General features: G+C 45.1%; 1 protein-coding gene across 3 annotated transcripts in view; it reads left to right on the top strand.

Annotated features, from left to right (window-relative positions):
• Window positions 1-27,559, top strand: part of wdr35 (WD repeat domain 35) — a 69,343-nt gene that overhangs the window by 17,019 nt on the left and 24,765 nt on the right. Inside the window, exons 6-13 of one of the 3 annotated variants that reach the window (XM_084310243.1) lie at window positions 1,197-1,330; window positions 3,838-4,003; window positions 5,278-5,423; window positions 6,023-6,148; window positions 7,273-7,458; window positions 9,147-9,182; window positions 9,291-9,351; window positions 24,975-25,119. In XM_084310243.1, the coding sequence (XP_084166369.1) occupies window positions 1,197-1,330; window positions 3,838-4,003; window positions 5,278-5,423; window positions 6,023-6,148; window positions 7,273-7,458; window positions 9,147-9,182; window positions 9,291-9,351; window positions 24,975-25,119 (1,000 nt within the window). Of the gene's footprint in view, window positions 1-1,196; window positions 1,331-3,837; window positions 4,004-5,277; window positions 5,424-6,022; window positions 6,149-7,272; window positions 7,476-9,146; window positions 9,183-9,250; window positions 9,352-24,974; window positions 25,120-27,559 lie in introns of all 3 variants that reach the window. The other 2 variants (XM_084310245.1, XM_084310244.1) reach the window with 2 other exon arrangements.

A 27,559-nucleotide genomic window follows, 5' to 3' on the forward strand; every position in this document is an offset into this window, starting at 1 on the left:
AATTAGATTATAATTTTTTTTTTTTTTTTTTTTTTTTTTGCAAAATCCTGCCTCTCCTTGTTAACTACAACAAGCAATGCTGTTTGTTATTTAAGATGAGGTTGGACTCGGCACTGACAGATTTGTGTTCATTATGCTGCTTTTATAAAGCCTCAAATGACTGCTTACAATATACAATTTTGGCTGGTAGCTCTCGGCTAGGTGGTAAATTAAAAAGTAGATCTTGGTTCAAAAAAGGTTGGGCACCCCTGGTATAGGGGGTGAGGAGGTCTGCTAGGTAAACAGGGGCCTTACCATTTAGGGCTTTGTAAACTAATAGGAGAACCTTGAATTATATTCTAAAATGACGTAACCACTACACCTCCCTATACGAATGCAATCGCTTCTGTGATTTGATGTTTCCAAGTGAAACAGGAAATAATGTGTTTGGGGCGGGAGTTAATTGGGAGGGACTTGATTTGATTAACCAACAATGAAAGGACAATGGAGTAACGTTGATGCTAGCCTTCACTCCATTGTTCAATGAACAAATATTATTTAAAAAAGAGTATTAAAGATGTCTCATCGTGTTTGATATCCTGGTCTTTGACGGTCTCGGCAACTATTGTTACTTCTTGCCAACTGAAGTAGAAACTGTGGCGCATTGCGCATTGTGGGATAGACCAGGAGGACTGAACGATATCCAACATGAAGGCAGCCGGCAGACATATTTAATACCTTTGTCCGTTGACAAAAACCTTTATATGATCAGAGTTGGCAGAGTGAAAATCAATGTCCATGATATCATATTTTATTGGATATTCTTTTATGTGCACCTCCAAGTGCAGAATGGATCAGTGAGAAAATATTGACACCGGTAAATGAATAGAGAAGAGTGGAATCTTGTTATAAAGGTATGAGAAAAAGCCAATTTCTTCCATTTCTTGATACACAGCTGAACACACAGGCACATTAAGTAACGAGATGTTAAAGTATATTTTCCCTCCCACTTCATGGGCACTTTAATATTTATTTAATAGGATTTCTAAAATACCGGTTTAGGTCTGCCACAATATTATGCCACCCAGTTAGAGTTGAAACAACTCAATTGACTTGACCTTGGTGACTGGATTTATCAGATCAAATATTGAGCAAATCGGTAACGACATGTTTACTTGGGTTCTTGCGAGCTTTTACAAGAGCTTTTGTTGCCGTAGGTAACCGGATTTGGGGAAAGGAGCTAAAGGGGATTCAGCTCGCTCATGTGGTCTGGTCTCCAGACAGTAAGATCCTCCTCTTCGGCATGGCCAACGGGGAAGTACACATCTACGACAACCAAGGAAACTTCATAGTGAGTGGATGGATTTCTTTTCTCATATCATCATAGTAATTAGGAATTTATTTCTTGGCCTATTCCTCTGAGACACACACACCTGTAGGCACTTTGTCACCCGTGAGGGAAAACTACATGCAAACCACCTTTTCGTATTATGTTATGACATTTCTAAATGTATTCAAATAGTCCCAACACATATGGTAAACATAGTATATACACACACATAACCCATTGGCAACAGTCAGTCCGTCATTGTGTCACAAGCAAATACATTCAGACTGCACTATCAACCTTTTCTACCTCAGCAAGTTTCATCTTCTCATGTCAGTGATAATTGTTTTCTGTAATTCAGTGACAGGACTTGAAAACATCCACCATTTTTTGCATGTAATAAGTCTTGAAGCCATCTGTAACAGTGTTGGTCTGTCTGTCCCCACAAACGTAGACCAATGAGAACTGATGATTTCACTGACTTCACACTGAAACAGTTATGCCAGCCAGCCAGCAGAGCAAGCCACCTAGCTCTGCCATGACAAGAATTCATTCAATTCATGGAAATAAATGGGATACAAAATGTACAATAGTTTTGTATGCCAAAAACCAAGCTACATTCACCATCAACACACAGGAGCGTTGTCATATTTTCTTTGATAACAGAAGTAGATAAATGTGGATGAGGAAGTGGATAAATGACATGATTAGCATAATGTTTACTAGTCATTATTTAGGCTACATAATAATAATAATAATAATAATAATAATAATAATAATAATAATAATAATAATAATAATAATAATAATAATAATAATAACTTTGTATAGCATACAGAAAAGTGCTTCACAACAGTGGAAAATACAGGCATAAGCGAGCATAAAAAAAGATAAAAAAGATAGAGGTAGCAAGGTAAGGTAAATCACAGTGTTTCACATTAGGATCTAGCATCCCAATAGGCTCTCTGTTTACAGTTTCATTCAGTAATAAAAATAGAATAGACTTAATCACAGTGTTTCACATTAGGATCTAGCATCCCAATAGGCTCTCTGTTTACAGTTTCATTCAGTAATACAAATAATAAAAATAGAATAGACTAAATCACAGTGTTTCACATTAGGATCTAGCATCCCAATAGGCTCTCTGTTTACAGTTTCATTCAGTAATACAAAAAAAAAAAAAAAAAAAAGTGCAGTTTGATTCAGTTTAAAAATAGGCTAAAAATAATAAAATAGAACAGACATACAACAGGGTATTTAATATACAACAGAGCAGTGCATCAGTGAAAAGTAATTACAACAGAGCAGCACTTTGGATATAGCATACTTTTATGGATATTCTTGCATTAGCAAACAACTGCCAAAGTCTGACACAAGCTTACTTAACACTTTGAGTGCCACTCACGGCTTTTCTCTGGTTTATGCCCCGACCGTTGAATGCCACGGTCACGAGTATTCTCGGGTATTTCTTTTATTTAATTTTTTATTAGCGATCTGAAATCATATTGCATCACGCGAGCCTACCGTTGGAGATCCAGGGACCGCCGGACGCTCAGATGTGAAAAAAGTGCCCCCTATCGTCTCCCAGATGGTAAATCACCCTTTTGGAATGGACTCAATGAAGTGAATGGGAGAACTGATTTCTGACTCCACATTTGACTTCTCACTGATGCAGCCGGGGTCTACCAGAGTTCATTCTGGATACTGTACACACGATGGATCAATACATTTATCGATTTTTTCGAATGGCGATCGGAAATTGGAATAAACCATTTGGATACCATCTGACCTCAGGTAAGGAATCTATGTTATCAGTGTTAGGATAATCAGACTCGTTTTCACGGAGATATAAGCGTTTATGTGATATGTGATATGGCTGTTTTGACTGTAAAAGCCATGAGGAAATAAGAGCAGCGATTATCAGCGCACGGCACGAGCGTGCGTGCGCACACATATACTATCGATCATCTAGCGTTTATTTCAAAATGATTCATAAATAGGCCGACAAATGACAACGTTCTGGAATATTCCAGTAAAAGGCGATTATCATAGGCATGGGTTGTTTTTCCCCGGAAAACGGGTGCTTTTCAAAATGCTATCAAACGGAAATGAAGCGATAAAAATACAATCTGCCTTGCCAATGTTGACTGGAAAATGAGTCTTTGATAAGCGACGGGCAGATTAGACACATAGCCATAATTTAAAACATAGATTAGGCGATATTAACGTTAACATTGGCCGTGGATGGTGGCATTCAACGGGGTAAAAAGGAAAACACGGCCGGCACTGAAAGTGTTAATGTTGCTTACTCATTGCAGCTAGATAAGATGATTTCATAGTTTTGCACCTACTCATTCAGTTTGCTAATCTGATGTTAACTGGCTAAATTGGCTTGATATCGCTAGAACATTGGCTGATTTCTCATCACTTCTCATGAATTAGCAAAAAAAGAAAAAGAAAACGAAACCCGTTTGATACATTCAGCTGCTTAGTTAGACTATGGATCTTGTTTGCTCTTCATTCTGTTGCAGATGAAAATGACCATCAGATGTCTGAGCAACGTGACGGGAGCGTTCAGCATAGCGGGGATCCACTGGTATGCAGGGGCGGAGGGCTACGTTGAGCCGGACTGCCCCTGTCTCGCCATCTGCTTTGACAATGGGAGGTGCCAGATCATGCGCTACGAGAATGACGAAAGTAAGTGAATACCAAGCCCCTCACCCAAAAAGGCCTGATGTGGGCCCTTTGGGTTAGGGTCGGATGGTGCTAGAATCTTTCCACTGTATTGTACATTTCCACAATGTTTTTCTTCACATAATTATTATGTGTATATTACTATTTTATTGTACCTCTATACTCTCAACGTTTTCTGTCATGTGTGAAACACTTTGTAACTTTGTTTTGAAAAGGGAAGTATAGATTACGTTTTTTTATTATTATTATTATTATTATTATTATTATTTATTATTATTATTATTATTATTATTATTATTATTATTATTATTATTATTATTATTATAGACCTTTTCAGAATAATTCTATAAGCTAGGGGACCAGCTTGGGCCCAAGTGTATCGGCAGGTAATAAACATTGGCCCATTTAGAATGTACATGTTGTCATGTTTGAAAAGGTCTATAATGCTTACTAGTAAGTCGAGTTGTACCATTACCTGGCTTCTCTCCCTCTCTAGACCCAGTGTACATAGACAGTCTGGCTTCTCTCTCTCTCTAGACCCAGTGTACATAGACAGTCTGGCTTCTCTCTCTCTCTAGACCCCAGTGTACATAGACAGTCTGGCTTCTCTCCCTCTCTAGACCCAGTGTACATAGACAGTCTGGCTTCTCTCTCTCTCTAGACCCAGTGTACATAGACAGTCTGGCTTCTCTCCCTCTCTAGACCCCAGTGTACATAGACAGTCTGGCTTCTCTCCCTCTCTAGACCCAGTGTACATAGACAGTCTGGCTTCTCTCCCTCTCTAGACCCAGTGTACATAGACAGTCTGGCTTCTCTCCCTCTCTACATCCAGTGTACATAGACAGTCTGGCTTCTCTCCCTCTCTAGACCCAGTGTACATAGACAGTCTGGCTTCTCTCCCTCTCTACATCCAGTGTACATAGACAGTCTGGCTTCTCTCCCTCTCTAGACCCAGTGTACATAGACAGTATGACTTCTCTCCCTCTCTAGACCCAGTGTACATAGACAGTCTGACTTCTCTCCCTCTCTAGACCCAGTGTACATAGACAGTCTGACTTCTCTCCCTCTCTAGACCCAGTGTACATAGACAGTATGACTTCTCTCCCCCTCTAGACCCAGTGTACATAGACAGTCTGGCTTCTCTCCCTCTCTACATCCAGTGTACATAGACAGTCTGGCTTCTCTCCCTCTCTAGACCCAGTGTACATAGACAGTCTGGCTTCTCTCCCTCTCTAGACCCAGTGTACATAGACAGTCTGGCTTCTCTCCCCCTATAGACCCAGTGTACATAGACAGTCTGATGAACTTGGTGAGCATCCAGTGGAATCAGTGTGGCAGTGTGCTGGCTGTGGCCGGCTCCCTCAGAGCCGCCAGCGTGGAGAAGGAGATCAACGTGGTGCAGTTCTACACGCCGTTCGGGGAGGTGAGACGCAAAGGCTCCTCAGCCGCAATGCAGTGAATGTACAGGAATTTGTCTTGGTGACAATGGTGCAAAGACGTGACGGTAACACACCAAGTTCCACAGTACGAAAGACGTTTGTGGTACAATGACAACAGGACCTCACATACAGTGCACACAGGGACGGCACCACAAACGTATAGGTGTCTCTCTCCAAAATACAATTGAATGGACAAAAAAGGACACTAACAGGACCTTGTCATCCCAACGGAGCATGCCCCACCGGCATGTATATTGTCTTAAAGGGGCACTTGCACATAATCTCACACACATCCAAAAACTCTCAAAACAGTTTTGCACACGTTCATTTAGTTTGACAGTTTTTGAGAGTAAATGCATTTCAATATGGCCACGAGTGATGTACATTGGGCACATTGAATCCTTGCGTTGTGTTAATTGCAGCTCAATTAAACAATTTACTCTCAATAACCGTCATACTAAATGAATGTGTGTAAAACCGTTTTGGATGTTTTTGGATGTGTGTGAGATTATGTGTAAAACATTTTATTTTCTTTCACAAACACAGCGAGGTCTTTGCTCTCATGTCGATTCTTTCTCAACAGCATCTGAGAACTCTTAAAGTCCCCGGGAAGCAGATGACAGCCGTGGCCTGGGAGGGGGGGGGCCTCCGCATCGGCCTGGCAGTGGACTCCTACCTCTACTTTGCCAACATTAGGCCAGATTACAAGGTAGGCTTCCTTGAGTTTCTTCCAGGTTTGGTGGATTATTCCAATCTCATCTCTGACTTTAAAAGGGATATTTCACTTTTTTCACAAAAATATCAGCAGTCTTATCTCTATCTAAAGTAATCTACAAGTAAGCTAGCGATTCACTTTCATTCATTTTGAGGACCGTGTCAACATATCATACTTCTGATTCTGAAGCATAAACAAAGTATAGAGCTATATTATTCTGTGTAATACATTTTTCAGTGTCAAAAGTGTCAAATTGTTTTCTTAGCTAATTATCAGTAAAGGAACTATTTCTCACTTGAGGTGTAGTTTGACCAACAGTTTTCTTTACTGAATGTTTGGAATCTTTCCTCCAGCAAGGCAGCACATAACCATGGTAACCACTCCCCAAACATTTCATGCAAGGCAAAGATACACAACACACTCAAACGTACAACCAACCGGATCTGCTTTTATTTTTCAAATGTAAACACACGTCAAATGCCAAAACAATCAACTATGATTGACTCAGAATTGTCTGTTTTATTGAAATCTGCACAGCAGTAGTTTGTTTATACTTCAGAAGTATGATATTTAGACTATAGGTCCCCAAAATCAATTAATGCGAATAAGACAGACAAATGTATTACACAGAATAATATAGCTGTATACTTTGTTTATACTTCAGTATTTAGACACGATCTTCAAAGTGAATGGAAGTAAGGAGCCTGACACTTGTGTTGACAGCAGTGGTCACTAATTTACTTACTTGTAGATTACCTTAGATAGAGGTAAGACTGCTGAAACTTGACAAGTTCTACTAAAGTGAAATATCCCTTTAAGTAGAGTTTTTTTTCTTTGAATGTAGGTTGACAAAAGGGGTGGTGTGAGCCTTTTTGCTTCATGTAACCAAAGATATTGCTCTGATTGGAGCAGACTAGGCAGGACTGTAATACCCCCAAAATATCCATCCAAAAGAAAAATCAGTCGGCTGTGGATGGAAGTTGGACTCTGTTTTTATTAACAAATCAGAAAGCGGTCTAGCCGAGGTCAGGTCTAGTCTTCTCAAAGTGAACCCACACTAACCAACAGTTCGATACCTCTCCTCCCGTCCCGTTCTCCGTGTTTCCCTCTCCAACCAGTGGGGCTACTGCTCCAGCACGGTGGTGTACGCCTACACCAAGCCGGAGCGCCAGGAGTACTGCGTGGTATTCTGGGACACCAAGAACAACGAGAAGTTTGTCAAGTATGTGAAGAGCCTGATGTCCATCACCACCTCAGGAGACTTCTGCATCCTGGCCACCAAGGCAGACGAGTCGCACCCACAGGTACCGTTACACCCCCTGTGCTGTCGAGGTCTCGTGAGAAAACCCAATCCACCACAGGAAAAATACCTTATGTTATAGCCATGAGTAATATATTTACGTGTTGTATATGTCATATATTTACTTTTTGTATCGGCAAAAGTCCAAAACAAACCATGACCGGGAGACAAACCAACAATGTGGTCGCGGGCGAGTTCCTCTCACCACTAGACTAAACCACCCACCCTGATACAAACACAGTAATACTATGATTGTGGTTTGTTTTAATGTTTAAGTTAGCGCTATGGTTAAGGTTAGGGTTCGACAGTTAGGGTTAGGGTTCGCCTCCCATGCAAGCACCCCCAGGTTCGTTCCCCAGCAAGGGAACTCAAACATTTTCTGAAAACATTAAAAGCTTACATAATGTACTATGTGTAAAATATTTCCTGTGGTTTATTTATTTTTTTATTTACATTTTAAACAAGATCAGACTGGCTATCATGGTAGGTAGATAGATAGATGGGTGAGTAGATGGGTGGGCAGATTCTTATTTTCATGTGGGGGAATCCACTTCCTTTTAGATTTTGTCTTTATTGTTTATATTGCCTTGCTCATACAACTTGGTTTAATCCAAAAAGTCAGTTAGGAAACAAGATATTCAGGGACATTCATTATTCTCCCGGTTTGCATGTCAGAGTGATCAGGAACATAAACACACCAGCTGGATGTCGAAGCTATGGAAGGCGGTTGGGGTCAAAAAGGGTAATGCGATTAATTGCGTTATTGCTTATTTAACGGGTTACGGCTTTCTAATGAATCTAAAAAAAAATATGAACATGTTAATATCGACAGCCAGATCTTTATAGATCATCTAAGCAGTGTTTCTCAACTGGTGGGTCGCGACCCAAAAGTGGGCCATTTTGAGTGGGTCACGGATGTGTGTGTAAAAGTGTAAAAAAAAAAGTTAAAAAAAATATATATATATATATATTCTTTTTTAATATTTTTTTTTTTTTTTTTTTTTTTTTTTTTGCACTACCTATCTTTGTGAAAGTGGCTTCTCAGCTCTGGTCCAGCTGAAGACAAAGCAGAGGAACAGATTGGACATTGAGCATGACCTCAGAGTTGCTTTGTCTACCATCACCCCAGATTTTGAGACTCTTGTCAGGAGCAAACAACATCCCCAGTTATCCCATTAGTTCCCTGGGATGTTAAGCTAAGAAGTCTGCTAAGAAGGATATATTATTTATTATTATTTTATTTCATTGTGTTTTTAGCCCTAGTTGCACTTTTGTTGCAACCCTGCAGTTATCCCATTAGTTCCCCCAAACTTAGGTCTGTTATGTTAAGCTAAGAAATCTGCTAAGAAGCATAATTATTTATTATTTTATTTCATTGGGTTTTTAGCCCTAGTTGCACTTTTGTTGCACTTTTTTGTGTTTATTTCATGTTTTTAACAGTGCATGAAAGATTGCGTATTACTGCAATTTTCTTTTTTAAATAAATCATAGTGGTTAAAAAATTTGGGTCGCGACTTAATGACTAAGAAAAATGTTGGGTCCCGAGGCTAGACCAGTTGAGAACCACTGATCTAAGCACTGTTTACTGTAAGAGAAATAGCATGGAAGCTGTAATGATACTGGATCACATCCACATGTTTCTCTGCATGTCTCGCGCCCCTGTGTCTTTGTTTCTAATTCATTGCTACAAAGGAGGATACTGAGACTGAGACTGGGAGTCGTGCCATGGTAAAGTACCAGTCAAAACCCACACACCCAAAATAAGGACCGTTTTGTTTTGTCACATTACCATTCAGCGCTGAGGATAACGTGGCCCAATTAATGTCTGTTTTGCAGTACGTGTTGGTTCTGTGCAACTCCATTGGGACTCCACTGGATTCAAAGTACATCGACATCGGTGAGTTCGTTAGATTAACGGAAAGAAAAATGTCATTCCATGTCACGGAGAGCGATTTTTGATCGCACATCCTTTAATCGCTACTAGTCTTTTAACCTTATTTGACATGGTAGCAGTGCTGTAGTATTCAAGACCGGTGTTGTGCCGAAAAAGGACTGCCTGCCGAAATCGGACTGCCCCCACGTGACCTGTAACTGAGGGGTACAATTCCCTGACTGTATTGATAAGTATGGTATTATTAAACCACTACCTCTTGTACTTTAACTTCTGGCCATCCAGTACATGATATAGATATGATGAACACTTTCCCACCTGATGAAACGAAGTCCACACAAATGTACAAATCGAATATTTAATATAGCAAAAGGTATATACAACGTTCACTTGTTTACATTTATGATTTGAAATGCACTTGTATGGCAAATGAGTATTCGTAGGTAAATCAACATTGAATGTCCAATCTCTGGTTACGCAGGGAGTAAGTATACAACCCGGTTCTTTAGGAAACTATAGCGATGGTACTTAAATGATTATAGCTGGATACACTAAGGGGGGGGGGGGGGTCCCGCTGGTTGTAAGACAGTAGGAGGGGGGGGTTAGAAGAGCCGCTGGCGGTATCCCATCTGGCCGACGATTTCTTGGGAGAATTCAAAGTCTTGAACACGGTGCCCACAGAACCTCGGTCCGCAGATGAATACAGCTGGACCCTCTGGTGGACGGTAGCTGCCGGTCCACAACGGAGAGACGTGAGGCGACCTCACTGGTGTAGAGCGCCGTCTCACCTGGACTCGTCTCCGGGGGGTAGTTCCAACACTCAGCAGTGTTGGCCGTTATCCATGGAATAATCAAAGCACCCAAAGCATAATCCAAGCCGTGGAAGGCTCGCCGTCGTCCGGGTAAAGTAATCCAATGTACAGGTCTCCTCGTCCTGGCCCGGAGCTCCTCGGATGCAAGCACCACTAGTGGTCTGCCCAGCCTGGTTAAGACTCCAAATAACGTCAGGAACGATGGGGGTACTGATAACTTTATAACTCTAACCGAACGATGCACTATACATAATAGACTATTATTAGCTTAATAGAAATACGTCCAACTCGACGGTATAGTGCCAAACTATGACAATTCAACTATTAATCCACACGATATCTCAATGCCTATTCTGAGGCCAAGTAGGCCTTACTGCACCACACGTGCGTCGTGGGTGAGGCTTCGCGTCTGTTACTCGGTTGGAGGGTAAAGAACTAATGGACTAAAAGAAAGTTCTACTTTACTTGCGCCATATATATATGCGCTGTGAACAAATAGTACCATTCGTATTTCGCCAGACGTATTCCTACGCGGAACCGGGCTTGCCACGACATGTTGGGCGGCACGATTGAACTTGAACCTAGGGGTATGGCTGCTGGCGCCAGGTTCTCATCCAATGGTAGAATGAAACTATTATGGGCTGTTTAGTAGACTAAAGGGATATTCAGTGCATATTGTACAAGGAATATACAGGGGATATCAAACGATATACAAATACTATTAAATATATATATATAAATAAATATATATATTCGGTTTAATCTGATCCTTCACAACAGCCGCCCCCTAATTAGTCCCACCTAATTAGCTAAGCAGAGACAGATTAACCGCACTGTCTACCACTCAAGGTCCGCTGTAAGGGTCAGTCAACTCACAAAGTCATGGGGTCATGGTCATCATCGATAGTATCTGGGAGTCGGGGCAGTTCTATTAGCCTCGCCACGGGTCGTGTGTAAGTTCGCCCTTGGACGAGTACTTCAGCTGCTCGGACCTTGCCATCGGCACCGGTGATCACTTTGCTTACGCGGCCAGCCGGCCACATAGCTCTGGGTAGTGACTGGTCGATAATCATGACGACTGTTCCTTCTGTCAAATTGTCTCTCTCTTTTACCCACTTCTGGCGGGTCTGTAGAGACGGTAGGTAGTGGAGTAGGAAGCTGCTCCAAAACTTGTCAGCTAGTACTTGACTGTACCTCCACATTCTTCGGCCGTTCGCTTCTTCAGGCCTGTACATTGTCTGGGGTAGCGCGGGGTCCAGCCGCCCCATTAAGAGTGTGTTGGGGGTGACTGGGTCGACATCTGCTACATCACTGGAGACGTAACCGAGGGGCTTTGAGTTCAATACTCCCTCGATCTCCGTGAGGACTGTCATTAGGACTTCCTCCGCCACAGTCTGGGCCCCAAGCACGGCGTACAGGGCTGTCTTTATAGAACGTACTTCTCGTTCCCAAGTTCCACCGAAGTGAGGTGCGTTCGGGGGATTAAACTGGAAGTCAATCTGGGATGGAGCTAGGTGGGTCTTAAGTTCTGGGCCCATAGCTTGGAAGCTCTCTCTCAGCTCTCTTTCTCCGCCTTTGAAGTTTGTCCCGTGATCAGACAACAATGTAGACGGTTTTCCTTTCCGTGATGTGAATCTTCGGAAGGCCATAAGAAATGAGTCTGTGCTCATGGTCGGAAGGAGCTCGATATGTATCGCTCTGGTGGTCATGCATTTGAATACAATACCCCACCGCTTCTCGGTTCCTCTTCCTCTCTTTATATACAACGGGCCAAAACAGTCCATGCCTGTGGAGTGGAATGGCTTGTCGCCGAGTCGGAGGCGACAGGGGGGTAGGTCAGCCATCCGTGGTATGCTGGGCTGCGCGCGCCACTTTCGGCAGTCTAGACAGGTTCGCTGGAAGCGTCGCACCGCTTCTCTTCCTTGAAGTATCCAATAGCGACGTCTGATCTCTGCGAAGACTCTCTCTGCTCCTGCGTGGTGTACATCCTCGTCGTATTTCTTTATGATCAGCTCTGTGACCTTGTGTCGGCTGTTCAAGACTATCGGGTACTTAATGTCATCCGGTAGATCGGGGGCTCGCCGCAGGCGACCACCCACTCTGATGAGATTATGGGCGTCACTCTCGGGTGCCAGGTGGAGCAGTCTGCTGTCTGATGGGACGGGCTTTCCTCCCTGTAGACAGTCTAGCTCATCGGGGAACGAGTCTCTCTGGGCTCGTTGTAGTAGAAGAAGTTCTGCTTCTTCGTAGTCAGCTGCTGAAATGTCAGTGGTGGACTGAATCTCTGGGTGGTGCCACAGGAATGTCTTTTGCTGCGCACTCTCTAGGGTAATGCAGTCATCTATGTTGGGGTCTGTGGAGGCGACTGTGCTCAGTCCACAGAACATAGGTTTCTTGTTCTCAGCCTCCTCGTTACTTGCTTCCCGTGGGGTGGGCGTAGGCCACTCTTCTTCCGGGAGCTTGAGGAATTCTGGTCCGTCACTGTAGATGTTGCGACGGGTGAGGTCATCCAGAGACATTCCCCGGGTGATGACGTCAGCTGAGTTGTGTTTGGTGTCCACATACCGCCAGCTCGCTGCTTCTGTTAACTCTTGAATCTCGGTGACTCTGACTCCCACGAAGACTTTGTATCTGCATGAATCAGACTTGATCCATGTGAGTACTGTCGTGGAATCTGACCACAAGATTGTTCTGTGCACCGGAATGGTGAGTTCACGTTGGATTAACGTGGCTAGATGCGCTCCTGCTAGGGCTGCGCAGAGCTCTAGACGCGGGATAGATTGTTGCTTTCGTGGGGCTATTCTTGAGCGAGCCAGGATGAAAGCAGCGTGTATCTTTCCTCCCTTCTCTTGGGCACGCAAGTAGGCCACCGATCCATAGGCTACTTCGGAGGCGTCGCTGAAGACGTGTAGATCAATCTTGCATGTCTCTGGCCTCACTGTGGATGGGAAGTAGCTGCGGCGTATATTGACGCCTGGGAGTGGGCGGAGTTCCGTCTCCCACTCTCTCCATGTTGAGGCAAGGTGTGCGGGTATTGGGTCGTCCCAGCCCTGGTCCTTGTCCCATAGTGCTCGTACAATCATCTTTGCCCTGGTGGTGTAAGGTAGAATACATCCCAACGGGTCATATTGTCTGGCGAGTGTTCTGTACACACTCCGTCTGGTGGTCGGTGTCGCCGTCGACCTTCCCTGCTCTGGAGTCAGGGGTTTGTGTCTGTAGTGGAGCGAGTCTGTTTTGAAGCGCCAGACTAGTCCTAGTGTCATTTCTTGGGCTTCTCCTGGGATGGTCGCCATCCAGGTCTCGCTGCTGGCAGCCTTGTCCGCGGGGGAGAGGCTGCGCAATACGTGCGGGTCACTGCTGGCCCACTGCCTGAGATCAAAGCCGCCTTTGATCAGGGAGGCGCGTAGCTTGATTAGGAGAGCCTCGGCTTCTTCTTGAGTCGAAACGCTTTGTAAACAGTTGTCCACGTAGAAACTGTTCTTCACACTGTGTCGGACCTCTTCATCTGCTGCTGGGTCCTCTGCGACGTGTTTCTGTAGTGCAAATGTAGCACAGCACGGGCTGCATGTGGTTCCGAAGGGGAGTACTTCCCACTGGTAGATGGCTGGGTTCTCATCTCCGATCCTCTCTCTCCATAGGAACCGCAGCAGGGGCTTGTCCTCCTCCACTAGTCTCACCTGCAGGAACATCCCTTTGATATCCCCGCTGATAGCCACCTTGTCCTGGCGGAAGCGCAGTAGCACGCCTAGTAGGGAGGGGCCGAGTGTGGGGCCGGGCAAGAGCTCTTTATTCAGATTTTGGGATCCGATCTGGTAGCTGCAGTTAAACACAATGCGATCCTTGCCGTTGTGGTGGACCTTGTGATGCGGCACGTACCATGATTCGGTCGTCTGATCGGCCTCTTTAATGTCAATCTTTGTCACGTGTCCCGCTGTGATTAGCTTCTCAATCTCAGCGCGGTACACACTCTCTTGAGCGGGGTCTTTGGCTAGGCGCCGCTCTGTGTTCAATAGATAGCGCTCCGTGGCGTCTTTCTCTGCGTGAAAGGTGGGCATTCCCTCTCGCCTCAGGAGTGGAGTTGCGTATCTCATCACTCCGCCGACTGTGACTCTCTTTGTCCCTTGCTCGAGTAGGTTGATGGCGTAAATGTCTTCTTTAGAACGAATATCTTTCTTTTCGTTCTTAAAGGGCATTGTCTCTAGTGTCCATAGCCTCTCGACATGCTGCAGGAGAGTGGTGTCTTCTGTCGTTCTGGAGTGGAGGCAGCTAGTGGCTGCTGTTCGGTTGAGAGATTTAGCGAGGGGGCCTTGTAGTGTCCACCCTAGGCGGGTCTCGACTGCTGCAGGACAGCCTCGGGGTCCTGTATGGACCCGGTCAATCGGGACTATGAGTTCTGCATGGTCGGAGCCTATCAGCAGGGTCGGGGTAGCGCCGTCTATGAGCGGGATAGGTAGTTGTCGCAGGTGCACATATTTATCCATCAACTTGGCGATAGGGTAGGTGTACTGCGATAGTCTTATTTCTTGGCTGGTGAAAGCATTTGTAATCCTATACCGTCGCTCTGGCTGCCCGTTTGCTGCGATAGTGAAGGAGACATTCTCGCCCTTTATCGTCTTTAAATCTCTTCTTATTGTCCGAATCGTCATTTCGTTCTCGCTCCCCCGCAGTCCCAGCTGGGCCGCAGCGGACGCGAGCAGAAGGGTCTTCTCTGACCCGTCATCAAGGACGGCGTAAGTGTCCATGACTTTATCTTGGTAGCTCAATGTCACACGGACTACCTTTAGAGCACTTGGGCGCCGCTGCTGCTGGCGGGGTCAATGTACATGACACTTGCCTTGGTGCCGCTCGATGGTGCAGGTGAAGGCCGTCTTCTGTTACTGTCGTGTAGTATATCTAGATGGGCTCCGTCGCACCGACTGCACCTTTTCTTTAGGCGGCATTCGGCTGCCATGTGACTGCGCGCACATCGGTAACAGCGCCTGTTGGACTTTATCCATTGACTCACTTCTTCTGCATTCATCTTTGTGAACAGGTCACATTGTGACAGCCAGTGTTCTTTCTCACAGTAGGGGCACGCCATCTTCCACTTCTCTTTTCTCGAGGGGGTACTGTGGCTCTTACTGCTCGGTACTGACTCTGATTGGTGCATGACAGTCACCGATCTTCTTCCATCATTTATTCTCCTGGGTCCCTCTCTGGAGCTTGGCGTGCTCCGCCCGAACGTATCCAGTCGTAAGCTGCTGACTTCTCTCGCCAGGAAGTCGGCTAGATCAAGGAGGGATGGTTCGGGGCCGTTAGGATCCCGGTAGTCCCTCTGCCGCCTAAAACGCTCTTGTCTTGCGGGTGGCAGCTTCTCCAAAATCCTCTCGACGTTAGAGTTGGCGTATAGCTCATGCATGCCCTTTTCCCGTTGCGCTCCCAGCATCCCTACCAGGGACTGCACTTTGATTGACAGGTCGTCTAATGAGCGATTGTCTGTTGCTGGGGGTAGGCGATCAATATGTCTTATCTCTTGGATTACGTAATCCCATATACGTCCATATCTCTGGTCCAGCGCTGCTAGGGCCGCTGTGTATGGGGTCGTAGAGGTGGCATAGGCTAGCGCTATATTGTGCGCTCGCGGTACTTTCAGGTGCTTCAGTAATATTGCATACTTGTGACGTTCATCAGCGACATCCACCATCATTGTCTCTAAGCACATCCGGAGCTCCGTGTACTGTGCTCGATTCTCATAGGTGAAGTCTGGGAACGACGGCGTGGCAATGTATGACGCCGTGGATGGCTGATACATCGGCGAGCGTTGGGGGAGAGACCTCCTAGGCGAGTCCCCTCTTGCGCCTCTCTGTGGGCTGGTACCGACAGGGTACCATGGCCCGCTGGTCCAGGTGCTATTCCTCGGGGCTGGTCGTGCGTCGTGCTCACCCGTGAATAGAGTCGGGGGTCTGTAGCGCAGCGCCGCGGGGGTATAGCCTGGGCTGTACTGGACCTCCTGGTCCGGTGGAGTACTGTGCTGTCGTCGGGCTTGGTTCTCCTCCTCTCCCTCTTCTTCCTCTATCAGGTCTTCCAGATCCTGTAATCGTTTATTTAGCTTCTCCGCAGTGTATGCCGCTCCTTCCTTGTAGCTGGGTCTCGCTTGGACCGGTCTGGGAAGGGGGTCTGCGGGGGGTATAGGCTTGGTCTGTTGATCAAGTTCAGGGTCGCTTGCTCGGTTAGGAGACGCTGCCCTTGACTGTTGTCTCGACGAGTTCCTTGAACCCCTGGCGGAGGGAGAGGGTGTTGCCTTGAGGATCAGCTGCTCCATGAGCTGCGCTTGTAACTTGTTGCGCTCGGCTTGTAGTCTGTCGCGCTCGGCTTCGCGCTGGATGAGAGCGAGTTCGCGCTCTGCGTCTCTTTGGGCACCGGCAGCGGCACGCTGGGTGTCTGCTCGGTCTCTTGCCATATTCTCTTCCGTCTGAAGGCGTCTCATCTCCAGGCGTATGCGCTCTTGTTCGCTCCGTTGTTGCGCTTGGAGTTGATCGCGTTCACCCTGAAGTCGATCGCGTTCGGTAGAGGCTGTCAGGCTGACGAGGAACGCCTGTTGTAGCATCCTCTCCGCTTCGCTGGGGGAAGGCGGTTGTGGAGGTGAGCCGCTCCTGGGTGAGCCGCTCCTGGGTGTACTCGTTGGGGAGTCCTGGAGCTCTATTTCCTCGGCGCTCTCCTCCTCTTCTTCCGTGCAGAGTTCTCTCTCTGTAGGGTTGTCTTCCTCCCGGGGCTGGTCGGGGACTACTTCTTCGGTATTGGCGGGGGGTAAAGGCATGTCAGCTCCCTCCTGGTCCCAACCGTGAGCTTGGTCAGTTACATTAGAACCTACTAGGGCCTCTGTGGTCGGGGAAACCTGGTCGTTAAGGTCAGACATAATTTTACTTTCTACTTTTACCGCGTTTACCGTTTGTCGAAGGCTAGGTAGTTGACTGACAGCGTAAGCCTCTAAGTACTGAGGTGGCTGTCGTCTGCGCCGCGGGCGTTCTACGTTAGGAGGACCGTTTCGTGGAGTGTTCATCATAGGCCATTTTAATATTAATAACACTATATTAATATTACACTAGTTACCCTCCGGCTCGAAGGACCAATTGTAACTGAGGGGTACAATTCCCTGACTGTATTGATAAGTATGGTATTATTAAACCACTACCTCTTGTACTTTAACTTCTGGCCATCCAGTACATGATATAGATATGATGAACACTTTCCCACCTGATGAAACGAAGTCCACACAAATGTACAAATCGAATATTTAATATAGCAAAAGGTATATACAACGTTCACTTGTTTACATTTATGATTTGAAATGCACTTGTATGGCAAATGAGTATTCGTAGGTAAATCAACATTGAATGTCCAATCTCTGGTTACGCAGGGAGTAAGTATACAACCCGGTTCTTTAGGAAACTATAGCGATGGTACTTAAATGATTATAGCTGGATACACTAAGGGGGGGGGGGGTCCCGCTGGTTGTAAGACAGTATAGGAGGGGGGGGTTAGAAGAGCCACTGGCGGTATCCCATCTGGCCGACGATTTCTTGGGAGAATTCAAAGTCTTGAACACAGTGCCCACAGAACCTCGGTCCGCAGATGAATACAGCTGGACCCTCTGGTGGACGGTAGCTGCCGGTCCACAACGGAGAGACGTGAGGCGACCTCACTGGTGTAGAGCGCCGTCTCACCTGGACTCGTCTCCGGGGGGTAGTTCCAACACTCAGCAGTGTTGGCCGTTATCCATGGAATAATCAAAGCACCCAAAGCATAATCCAAGCCGTGGAAGGCTCGCCGTCGTCCGGGTAAAGTAATCCAATGTACAGGTCTCCTCGTCCTGGCCCGGAGCTCCTCGGATGCAAGCACCACTAGTGGTCTGCCCAGCCTGGTTAAGACTCCAAATAACGTCAGGAACGATGGGGGTACTGATAACTTTATAACTCTAACCGAACGATGCACTATACATAATAGACTATTATTAGCTTAATAGAAATACGTCCAACTCGACGGTATAGTGCCAAACTATGACAATTCAACTATTAATCCACACGATATCTCAATGCCTATTCTAAGGCCAAGTAGGCCTTACTGCACCACACGTGCGTCGTGGGTGAGGCTTCGCGTCTGTTACTCGGTTGGAGGGTAAAGAACTAATGGACTAAAAGAAAGTTCTACTTTACTTGCGCCATATATATATGCGCTGTGAACAAATAGTACCATTCGTATTTCGCCAGACGTATTCCTACGCGGAACCGGGCTTGCCACGACATGTTGGGCGGCACGATTGAACTTGAACCTAGGGGTATGGCTGCTGGCGCCAGGTTCTCATCCAATGGTAGAATGAAACTATTATGGGCTGTTTAGTAGACTAAAGGGATATTCAGTGCATATTGTACAAGGAATATACAGGGGATATCAAACGATATACAAATACTATTAAATATATATATATAAATAAATATATATATTCGGTTTAATTTGATCCTTCACAACATGACCGTTCGTGTGAACGCGCATTCTGATGTTTATAAAGATGTCTACAATGTTTTACTGTTTTTAGATTATCATTGTTAATTAAGTGAATTGTGATTGTCATAATGTATCTCATGTATTGTTATGTTTTGTGTTGTCTTTCTGTGTGGACCCCATATAGGAAGACTATAGCTCGCCACTAGGTGGCAGCTAATGGGGATCCTTTTAAACAATAAACAATAATGATATCTGCATTGCGTGGGGAAAAAAGCACTCGCAAAGATATGGAACGTACTAAACAGAACACAGTATTTATTGTTTATTTACAATTATTTCCACAAAAATAAGAGAATCTATGAGAAATTATCCAGCCGTGTGTGTGTGTGTTGAGACTTAGGCTGAACGTGCTCTTCATTCTGACTAGCTCCTCGTAGATAAAATGACTTGCACTTACATATCCATAGGTGACAGGTCTACTTGTAAATTACGTCCATGCACTGGTCTTTCATTGAAACATATTCATAAAACACACATTATCCAGCTCTAGTAGCAGACTACAAAGAGTGACACGTTCAGCCGAACGCACAATTGGAGGGGGGCTTCCCACCCTCCAGAACATTTACAACAAGCGGTGCAAGGGGAAGGCTAAGAGAATTATTAAGGACTCGAGCCACCCGAACAACTGCCTCTTTGAACTGCTGCGGTCAGGCAAGCGATACCGGAGTCTTAAGGCGAGCACAGAAAGACTCAGAAGAAGCTTCTATCCCCAGGCCATCAGGCTGCTAAACGAACAATAAACACTATGCAACAACCATCAAATGCACACAGCACACACACCCACACACACACACTCACTTAAACAAACAACACACTGCAGCACCCACTCTCCACACTTTAGATCACACAAACACACTTATATTTATTGATAAAGGATTTGCACTACAACTCGTACACCTACTGTAAATTGTACCTAAATTGCACCTCATCCTATTTCTGCCTTGCACTATATAGTATTGTATATTAGTACACTACACAGTATTGTATATTATATGGTAACTCAGTTACGTCTATTCTGCATCGAACATTGTACATATGTCTATACTGAACACTGTGACCTCATTTTTTTTACTTCTAATTTACATGCTATACTATGTTATTTTATTTCATACTTATCTTGTCTTGCACAGTCTCTGGAGCGTAACAGTAAGAAGCATTTTGTATAAAAGTATTCTGTACTTCTGTATGACAACTATTAAAGAAACTTGAAACTTGAAACTAGTTCACACACTGTTGCCGTGGCAGTAGAAAACCTTACGAGGTCAGTTTCTGCTTCTTTCATCCAGTCTGGTGTAGATCTCCTTTAAACATCTCACATTTTCTTTGGTTAAAGAAGGTTTTTCTTGACTAGACTTGATGGATATCGTCAGGTATTAGGTAGATTTGCCAAATAGATTTAAAGCCTTGACAAAATGCGGCTCCTTCACTAAATTGTATAGTGCAACTTTAGGCTACACAGGTCATTTATCCACACAATAAGCCAATTGATTGAAAGCACAAGACTTATTATCAGCTTATTATTAATACCCTGATATTTATACCAAAATAAGCTCTATATCATGATGTATTTGCAGAAGCCATGCAATTTTATGTAAAATCTGACATTCAGCTCAAATGGAATGTTCCTTAGTTTCATAAACTACTTTTTTTTACTGCCACTGGGACAATTGGACTGTGAGACTAGCAGTTGAAGCAAGCTCCTTTGATCAAATCATCGAATAGTAGACTATTCTGGATCATAATTACAGTCATGATCTTGAATCGGACTTGCATTGGTTTGGTCTTGACTCCTCCCCCCTCTGTCTTGGTTTTGACTCAGTCTCGCCCCCCTCAAAGTCTCGGTCTCTGTTTAGGTGGTCTCAATCACACCACTGCATGGTAGAAAGGCTGACGCTAGCGCATTTCAACTTCTACACGACACCGGTGTGAAAGGCCGGTCGACGTCTTGAGGTTTTCTGCCTCCCACAATTAGGCCTTTCATGGGCACCCTACAGTAAATACCAGCAGACAGTGAGCGCTGGACATCCCTTACGTCTCACAGAGCTTCTGCATTCCACTTCCGAATGACACGACGGCCTCCGCACCAAATGTTTGCTCGGGACCGCAGCCCGCCAAGGAGGTTCAAAGTCCCGCGGGTCTGAAAGGGCTCAGAAGTCTGAATGCGCCCCAGATATCAAAGCTTAGCTAAATAAACAGGAGAACTTAGGATGGAGTGTATAGCTCTCTGCTATAGTCTGGTGACCTAACTGGTGTTGTGGAATATTTTAAACGACCAAGACAGTGAACTGTAGAAATTCAGATAGTAGTTTTCTGTGGCCACAGAAAGTATCCTCAGTTTACAATTGTAACACGAGCGTCTGACCAGAAAGTGAGAGCGAGCTCTGGTCAGACTTACAATAAATACACAGTTTGACATGACGACAAAAGATGACGAATTAATAACAGATATGATTTTTTTTTAAACATAGATGAGATTAGGGGTTTTGTCGTATCTGACACAAGATTGATATGAAGACAACAAGAAAAGAACAAGATGACGTATTCAGAAAATATGACATATCTAAGACAAACTGTCCTGGGCCATGGTCGTTGTTTTAAGAACACTGTTAAGACTGTCACCCTAGTGTCTGAGAAACTGTATACTAGTTAACTATATTAACTAGTCAAGGCTGTACAGAGAATATGTATTTAAACAGAGCTATAAACATGCTGTCTGTACACTGTACACACCAATAGGCCCAGTAAGCTGTACAAATGATGTAATAGGATGAAACATATAATATTTTCCATAACACTGGACACATCTTCAGTTCTTTGGACCAAGACTTTGGGAAAAGTGAGTCTCTTCACCTTTGCCTGTCATAGCCTGTAATGCGTCATATGGGTTTCACAAGGTGTGGACATACGACCTCCTCCCAATACTAAGCAAACCAGAGCAGACGTATGTAACTGTCTCTTCAGTGTAGCTATGGTGGGTATCATGTTGACCCTTTTTTCTGACAAGGTGATGATGTACAGAAACATTCTGACACTAAATTGGTATTTCTCTCTAGACCTCTAGAGAGAGAACTATTTTGACGTGTTCACCCGCCTCAGAGTGTGTAGAGACGTTGCTAGGCAACATCATGTAAACAATTACTTGGTCTGTGTCCACTTAAGCCGACGACAACTGTGACCCCCCCCCCGGCTTGTAAATTGTTTAAAAATCCATCAGTCCCTATAAGATCAAAGTCATCAGATGTGTCTTGAATTTGAATTGTAAGAACTGCATTTGAGAGCATAAAGCATAATGAGCGTTATGAATGAACGTTGAATGCAGTGAAGAGATTAAATAAAATGTCATTGTATTCCAAATTGTGAACAAATTCCCTTGATGCAATTGAAAGTAAACATTTTTAACTTACATTTACATTTAGTCATTTAGCTGACGCTTTTTTTTTTTTTTTTTTTACTAATTTTTTTTTAACATTTATAGACATACAACACTTAGACAATACCTACAATAACATCAATAACATAACAGTATACAGACATGGGCCCCTTGAATTACTGTAATACGGCTGCGTTCAGCCGCCCAGACTCCCATAGGAGGGACCCCCCCCTCCCGCCATCCACCCCTAGAAATAGGGCTCCCCACATCCCAGGTCCGTCCCACGCGGGGCCGAGCACTCTGCGACACGGGTCCTTTGAATTTAATTGGGCCAGGCTCGGTAGAGGAGCGAGGGGTGGTACTCCACCCCCCCCCCCCCCACGAGCCAAGCCCGCTACCTCCCATGTCACCGAGAGCCCCACCCCACGCACACCGACCCCGCAACACACAAGACCCCACTGGGCAAAGCTCAGCCGCTCTGACCCCCATAAGAGAAACCCCTCCCTCCCGCCCTCCTCCCCGAGAAACAGAACACCCCCATATCCTGGTCCACCATGCGCGGAGCCGAGCACCTAGAGCCCCCACCCGCCCCCGCCCCGACCACCAGGCCCCCGGCCCACGAGAACCCCAAGTCCAGGCCCGCAGAAGGCCAAAGCACCACGCCTCAATGGCCCCGCGACCCCAAGCCCGGTGTCCCCCCGGCCCGGTGACCAGACCGTCCAGGCCACGGCGGCCGAGGGCCCCAGGAAACCCCACCCATACCGATCCCACAACACGCAAGGCCCCCCTCTCCCGGGTCGAACCGCCGGAACGATGGCCCCTCCCCCCGACATTCCCCCCCGCTGAACTCAACCTGCCCACTTCTGTACCTCGCATGTCACCGATATCACTATATACATTTATGCTAACATGACTTAAAAAATAAAACTGAAAACACAATAGATGAAAATAAAATAAGCTATATGGCTAGCACTCTTTGCCTCCGTTGGCGGGTTGGAGGGGAATCAGCTCTCCTATGGGAGAAGCCCCCCCCCCTAGTGACAGAGATATCCCTGATGGAGATTCTCCAAGCCTCTATCATTGTCCAACATCTTTTGAATTCCTGTCCTTCACAAATGTCCATGTGCACATTTAAAGCAACTGCTATTCTAACAACTCAGACTCTAACACAACTCAAAGAAAAAAGACAACATTGGTGCTCCCATGGTGTTAGAGGATCTGAATCGTATCCCTCTGTTCCCTGTTGGAAGGGTGAGGAGTAATGGCTCTCCTAGTGAGAGGGCTCCCCCTAGTGGCGAAATGCGCACTATATAAGTCCAACATTCGTTCTGTGGACGGCCTCAGAGCTCCCGGTCAATGTTCTGAATTTGTCTTTCTTATGCTCATGTTCATTTGTATTGTGTGTCACGTGTAATCCTGTAGTTCCTTTATACCAGTCCATCGTGTATTATTCCCCAATATGTTTCCTAATCAGCGTGTCCCTTTTTTAAAATAAATTTCAAATCGTTTGTCTATAACGTGTGTATTGTAAATCATAGTGTTAATTATTCAAAATTCTGGTGTTATAGTTTTATACTACTTCGTGTAGTAGGGGTAACTGTTCAATCATCTTTCCTCTGTTGTATCTATTCTCATCCCCAGGTCCCCTGTGTGTGTTTGTATTTGGTACTCTTCCACATTGATTTTGTCTTGTATCTTTCCTTGGATCACCGTGTCCCTTCATGCCCCTTTCTTGTGTCCCTTTGTCGTTCTTCATAGTTGATCTGCTTTGAATCGGTTCAGGTCCCCTCTTTTCCTCCTCTCATCCTCCTCTCCTCGTCTCTCGGTTCTGGTCCACCTGCGCGCCCTCTCCATCCTCTGCGTCAGCGTAGGCCTAGGCCGTAGGCCTCTCTCCTTCCCCTCCCGGCTCCTTCCATCCTCTCCGCGCCGTGTCCCTCGCCGCCTCCTGCACGTTGTTGGGACCTGGTTCCTTTCTTTTTCTGAAATGTCTTTATTTCTACATAGCTCTGACATTTACTTGCCACCTCCGTTGGATTTTTCAGTGTTTCATTTTTAAGTTTATTTGGATTACATTGTATGCTCCGCATTGCTCCTAATCCAATCTGCGTGGTGGTCTGGTTAGCTTCTATGTTAGCTTGTAAGCTAGTTTGTATGTTAGCCTGTAGCTCCTCTGCACTGACATTCAGCGTCCCGCTAGCTTGTTCTACCTGTTGCATCATTGCCTCGTGTTGAGTACTTTCCATCGGTGTATTTACTTCATCTGGGGTTGCTTTTCTTTCATTTGTCCTCGTGTTCATTCTTCCTTCTTTCTTTTGTCCTCGAATCTTCACTTTTTATTTTGTTTTGAATTGTTTTACTTCCTTTTTTTGATATTCATTGACCGGGAGCTCTTTCATGTGGCTGCTCACCAGAACGTCGCAAACCGGAAGTCCCTAGCTGACGCTTTTATCCAAAGCGATTTAAAGGAACACGCCAACTTTTGGGGAAATTAGCTTATTTGCCATCTACCCTGGAGTTAGACAAGCAGATACATACCCTTTTCTTCTCTGTGCATGCATTAGGCTTAGGGAATAGCCGCACCATTTGCCTAGCTTTGCGTCATTCACTGGAAGTAGGTGTGCCAGTGTAGCCTAGTTCCCAACAGTCACGAAATACACTCCAAATACAACTCAAAAATGTTCCTGTAAACATGTTATGACCTGTGTATTTACCACGTGGAGAAATAAAAAATAATAATTAGACATTTTCGTTTTCAAAGCAGATATATACTCAATGTGTGGGTGGTGGTGAGCGGGGGGGGGGGGCACCTCAGCCCATACCAAACGACTTAACAACACAAACACAATTGCTCGATCCTTGTGATAATCCTTGTTTTGTTCCTTTCGCCTGCTTTTGCATCTCTTCAGATCCGCTGTTTGTCACCATGACAAAGACACATGTGATCGCTGCGTCAAAGGAGGCCTTCTACACGTGGCAGTACCGCGTGGCCAAGAAACTAACCGCTCTGGAGATCAACCAAGTGGCCAGAACTAGGAAAGATGGACGAGAGAGGTGAGGGAGTCCACAGTATGTTTAATGTATTGAGACTTCAGGAAGGCTGAGAAGGAGACAGAGTAAGGGCGCGGCTACATTGAGCCGAGTGTTTGTTTGTTGGACAGAGCTGAAGACTCTGACTCTGAGCTCAAGCTGTGTCCGTCAAACGGACAGAAAAGTGAGGATGAACTTTTGGAACTGACGGATACTTTATTTATATATATATATATAACCACTGTTATTTCTGCAAATGCAGGATCATGTTATGTTCTAATTTAAAAACAAATCAGTGGGAACAGGGAGTAATGTAAGAGAGTGCTCTCTTTGGTGGGACTCAAGTCTAGGCTACAGACGGTTGTGGAGTTGGGGGGTTAAAAAGTAATACAATATTTGGTATGAATTTGGTGGGTTTTAGTAATTTGGTTTATCTGTAAACATTTGAATGCTAATGCCAAAGGTCACTTGCTATTGGTTGCTAATTTTAGCTGCTGCCAACACAAAACTAGTGTTTTTTTTTTTATTATTATTATTTGTGAAATTTTGCCTGACATTTTTAAAACTCCTGTCATAAATTAAAGATATTGGAAGTCCCATTCATTCTTGCATTGACTTTTCCCATTGAGGAAGTGATTGAATTTAGGATAGAATCATCAATCTAAATATGGTCAATTTCGAGTCCAATCAGTCACTTAGGTCATATGTACCAAGTTCCAATATCAAGAACCTCATGTACAATCTCAACAATACAAAGATTAGCGGCGCCAGGGTGGGTCTGTCAAATAAAGCAATAAAATGCCAAAAAAAGTATAAAAAAAAAAAATAATAATAATAATACAAAGATTAGAAATTCGATTTTTTAACTTTTTGCGGTGAAGTCACTTATAGAAGTCTTCTTTCACAACCAACATCTCTCTCTCCCTCTCTTTCTAAAATGGGTCATTTTTGTCCAAAGACCCCAAACTAATAATAATAATAATAATAATAATAATAATAATAATAATAATAATAATAATAATAATAATAATAATAATAATAATAATAATAATAATAATAATAATAATAATAATAATAATAATTAATAATAATAACTGGACTTTGGAGAAGTCTTTATTCGGCATGCAGGCAGACACGCATGCGATGGGCGGCACACACACAGGAACACACACACACACACACACACACACACACACACACACACACACACACACACTAATGCTTAAGCCTATACTGGTCGGTAAAAGCAATGAATCACATTGGTACTTGACATCAACTAACACACAAAACGAAGCACTTGAAGATGGGGTCAGCAGTGAAAGATCGGTGTACTCCACAGTAGTAACTGTGTGTGACCACTGAGTGGGTATCATACCTAGTGAAGCCAGCAGATGTAATCAAACAGAATGTATGCATCAGGAATGGGACGGTGCGGCTGGGTAGTGTAGAGGTCTAACCTTTGTTACGGCTGGGTAGTGTAGAGGTCTAACCACTGGAGCGGCTGGGTAGTGTAGAGGTATAACCACTAGGTTGGCTGTGTAGTGTAGAGGTATAACCACTAGGTCGGCTGGGTAGTGTAGAGGTATAACCACTAGGTCGGCTGGGTAGTGTAGAGGTATAACCACTAGGTCGGCTGGGTAGTGTAGAGGTCTAACCACTAGGTCGGCTGGGTAGTGTAGAGGTATAACCACTAGGTCGGCTGGGTAGTGTAGAGGTATAACCACTAGGTCGGCTGGGTAGTGTAGAGGTCTAACCACTAGGTCGGCTGGGTAGTGTAGAGGTCTAACCGCTGGAGCGGCTGGGCAGTGTAGAGGTCTAACCACTGGAGCGGCTGGGCAGTGTAGAGGTCTAACTGCTGGAGCGTCTGGGTAGTGTAGAGGTCTAACTGCTGGAGCGTCTGGGTAGTGTAGAGGTCTAACTGCTGGAGCGTCTGGGTAGTGTAGAGGTCTAACCACTGGAGCGGCTGGGCAGTGTAGAGGTCTAACCACTAGGTTGGCTGGGTAGTGTAGAGGTCTAACCACTAGGTTGGCTGGGTAGTGTAGAGGTCTAACCACTAGGTTGGCTGGGTAGTGTAGAGGTATAACCACTAGGTTGGCTGGGTAGTGTAGAGGTCTAACCACTAGGTTGGCTGGGTAGTGTAGAGGTCTAACCACTAGGTTGGCTGGGTAGTGTAGAGGTCTAACCTCTGTTACGGCTGGGTAGTGTAGAGGTCTAACCACTAGGTTGGCTGGGTAGTGTAGAGGTCTAACCACTAGCTAGGCTGGGTAGTGTAGAGGTCTAACCACTAGGTTGGCTGGGTAGTGTAGAGGTCTAACCACTAGCTAGGCTGGGTAGTGTAGAGGTCTAACCACTAGCTAGGCTGGGTAGTGTAGAGGTCTAACCACTAGCTAGGCTGGGTAGTGTAGAGGTCTAACCACTGGAGCGGCTGGGTAGTGTAGAGGTCTAACCACTAGGTCGGCTGGGT

This window comes from Notolepis coatsorum, assembly GCF_963971535.1.
Source record: "Notolepis coatsorum genome assembly, chromosome: 3".
Taxonomy (NCBI): domain Eukaryota; kingdom Metazoa; phylum Chordata; class Actinopteri; order Aulopiformes; family Paralepididae; genus Notolepis; species Notolepis coatsorum.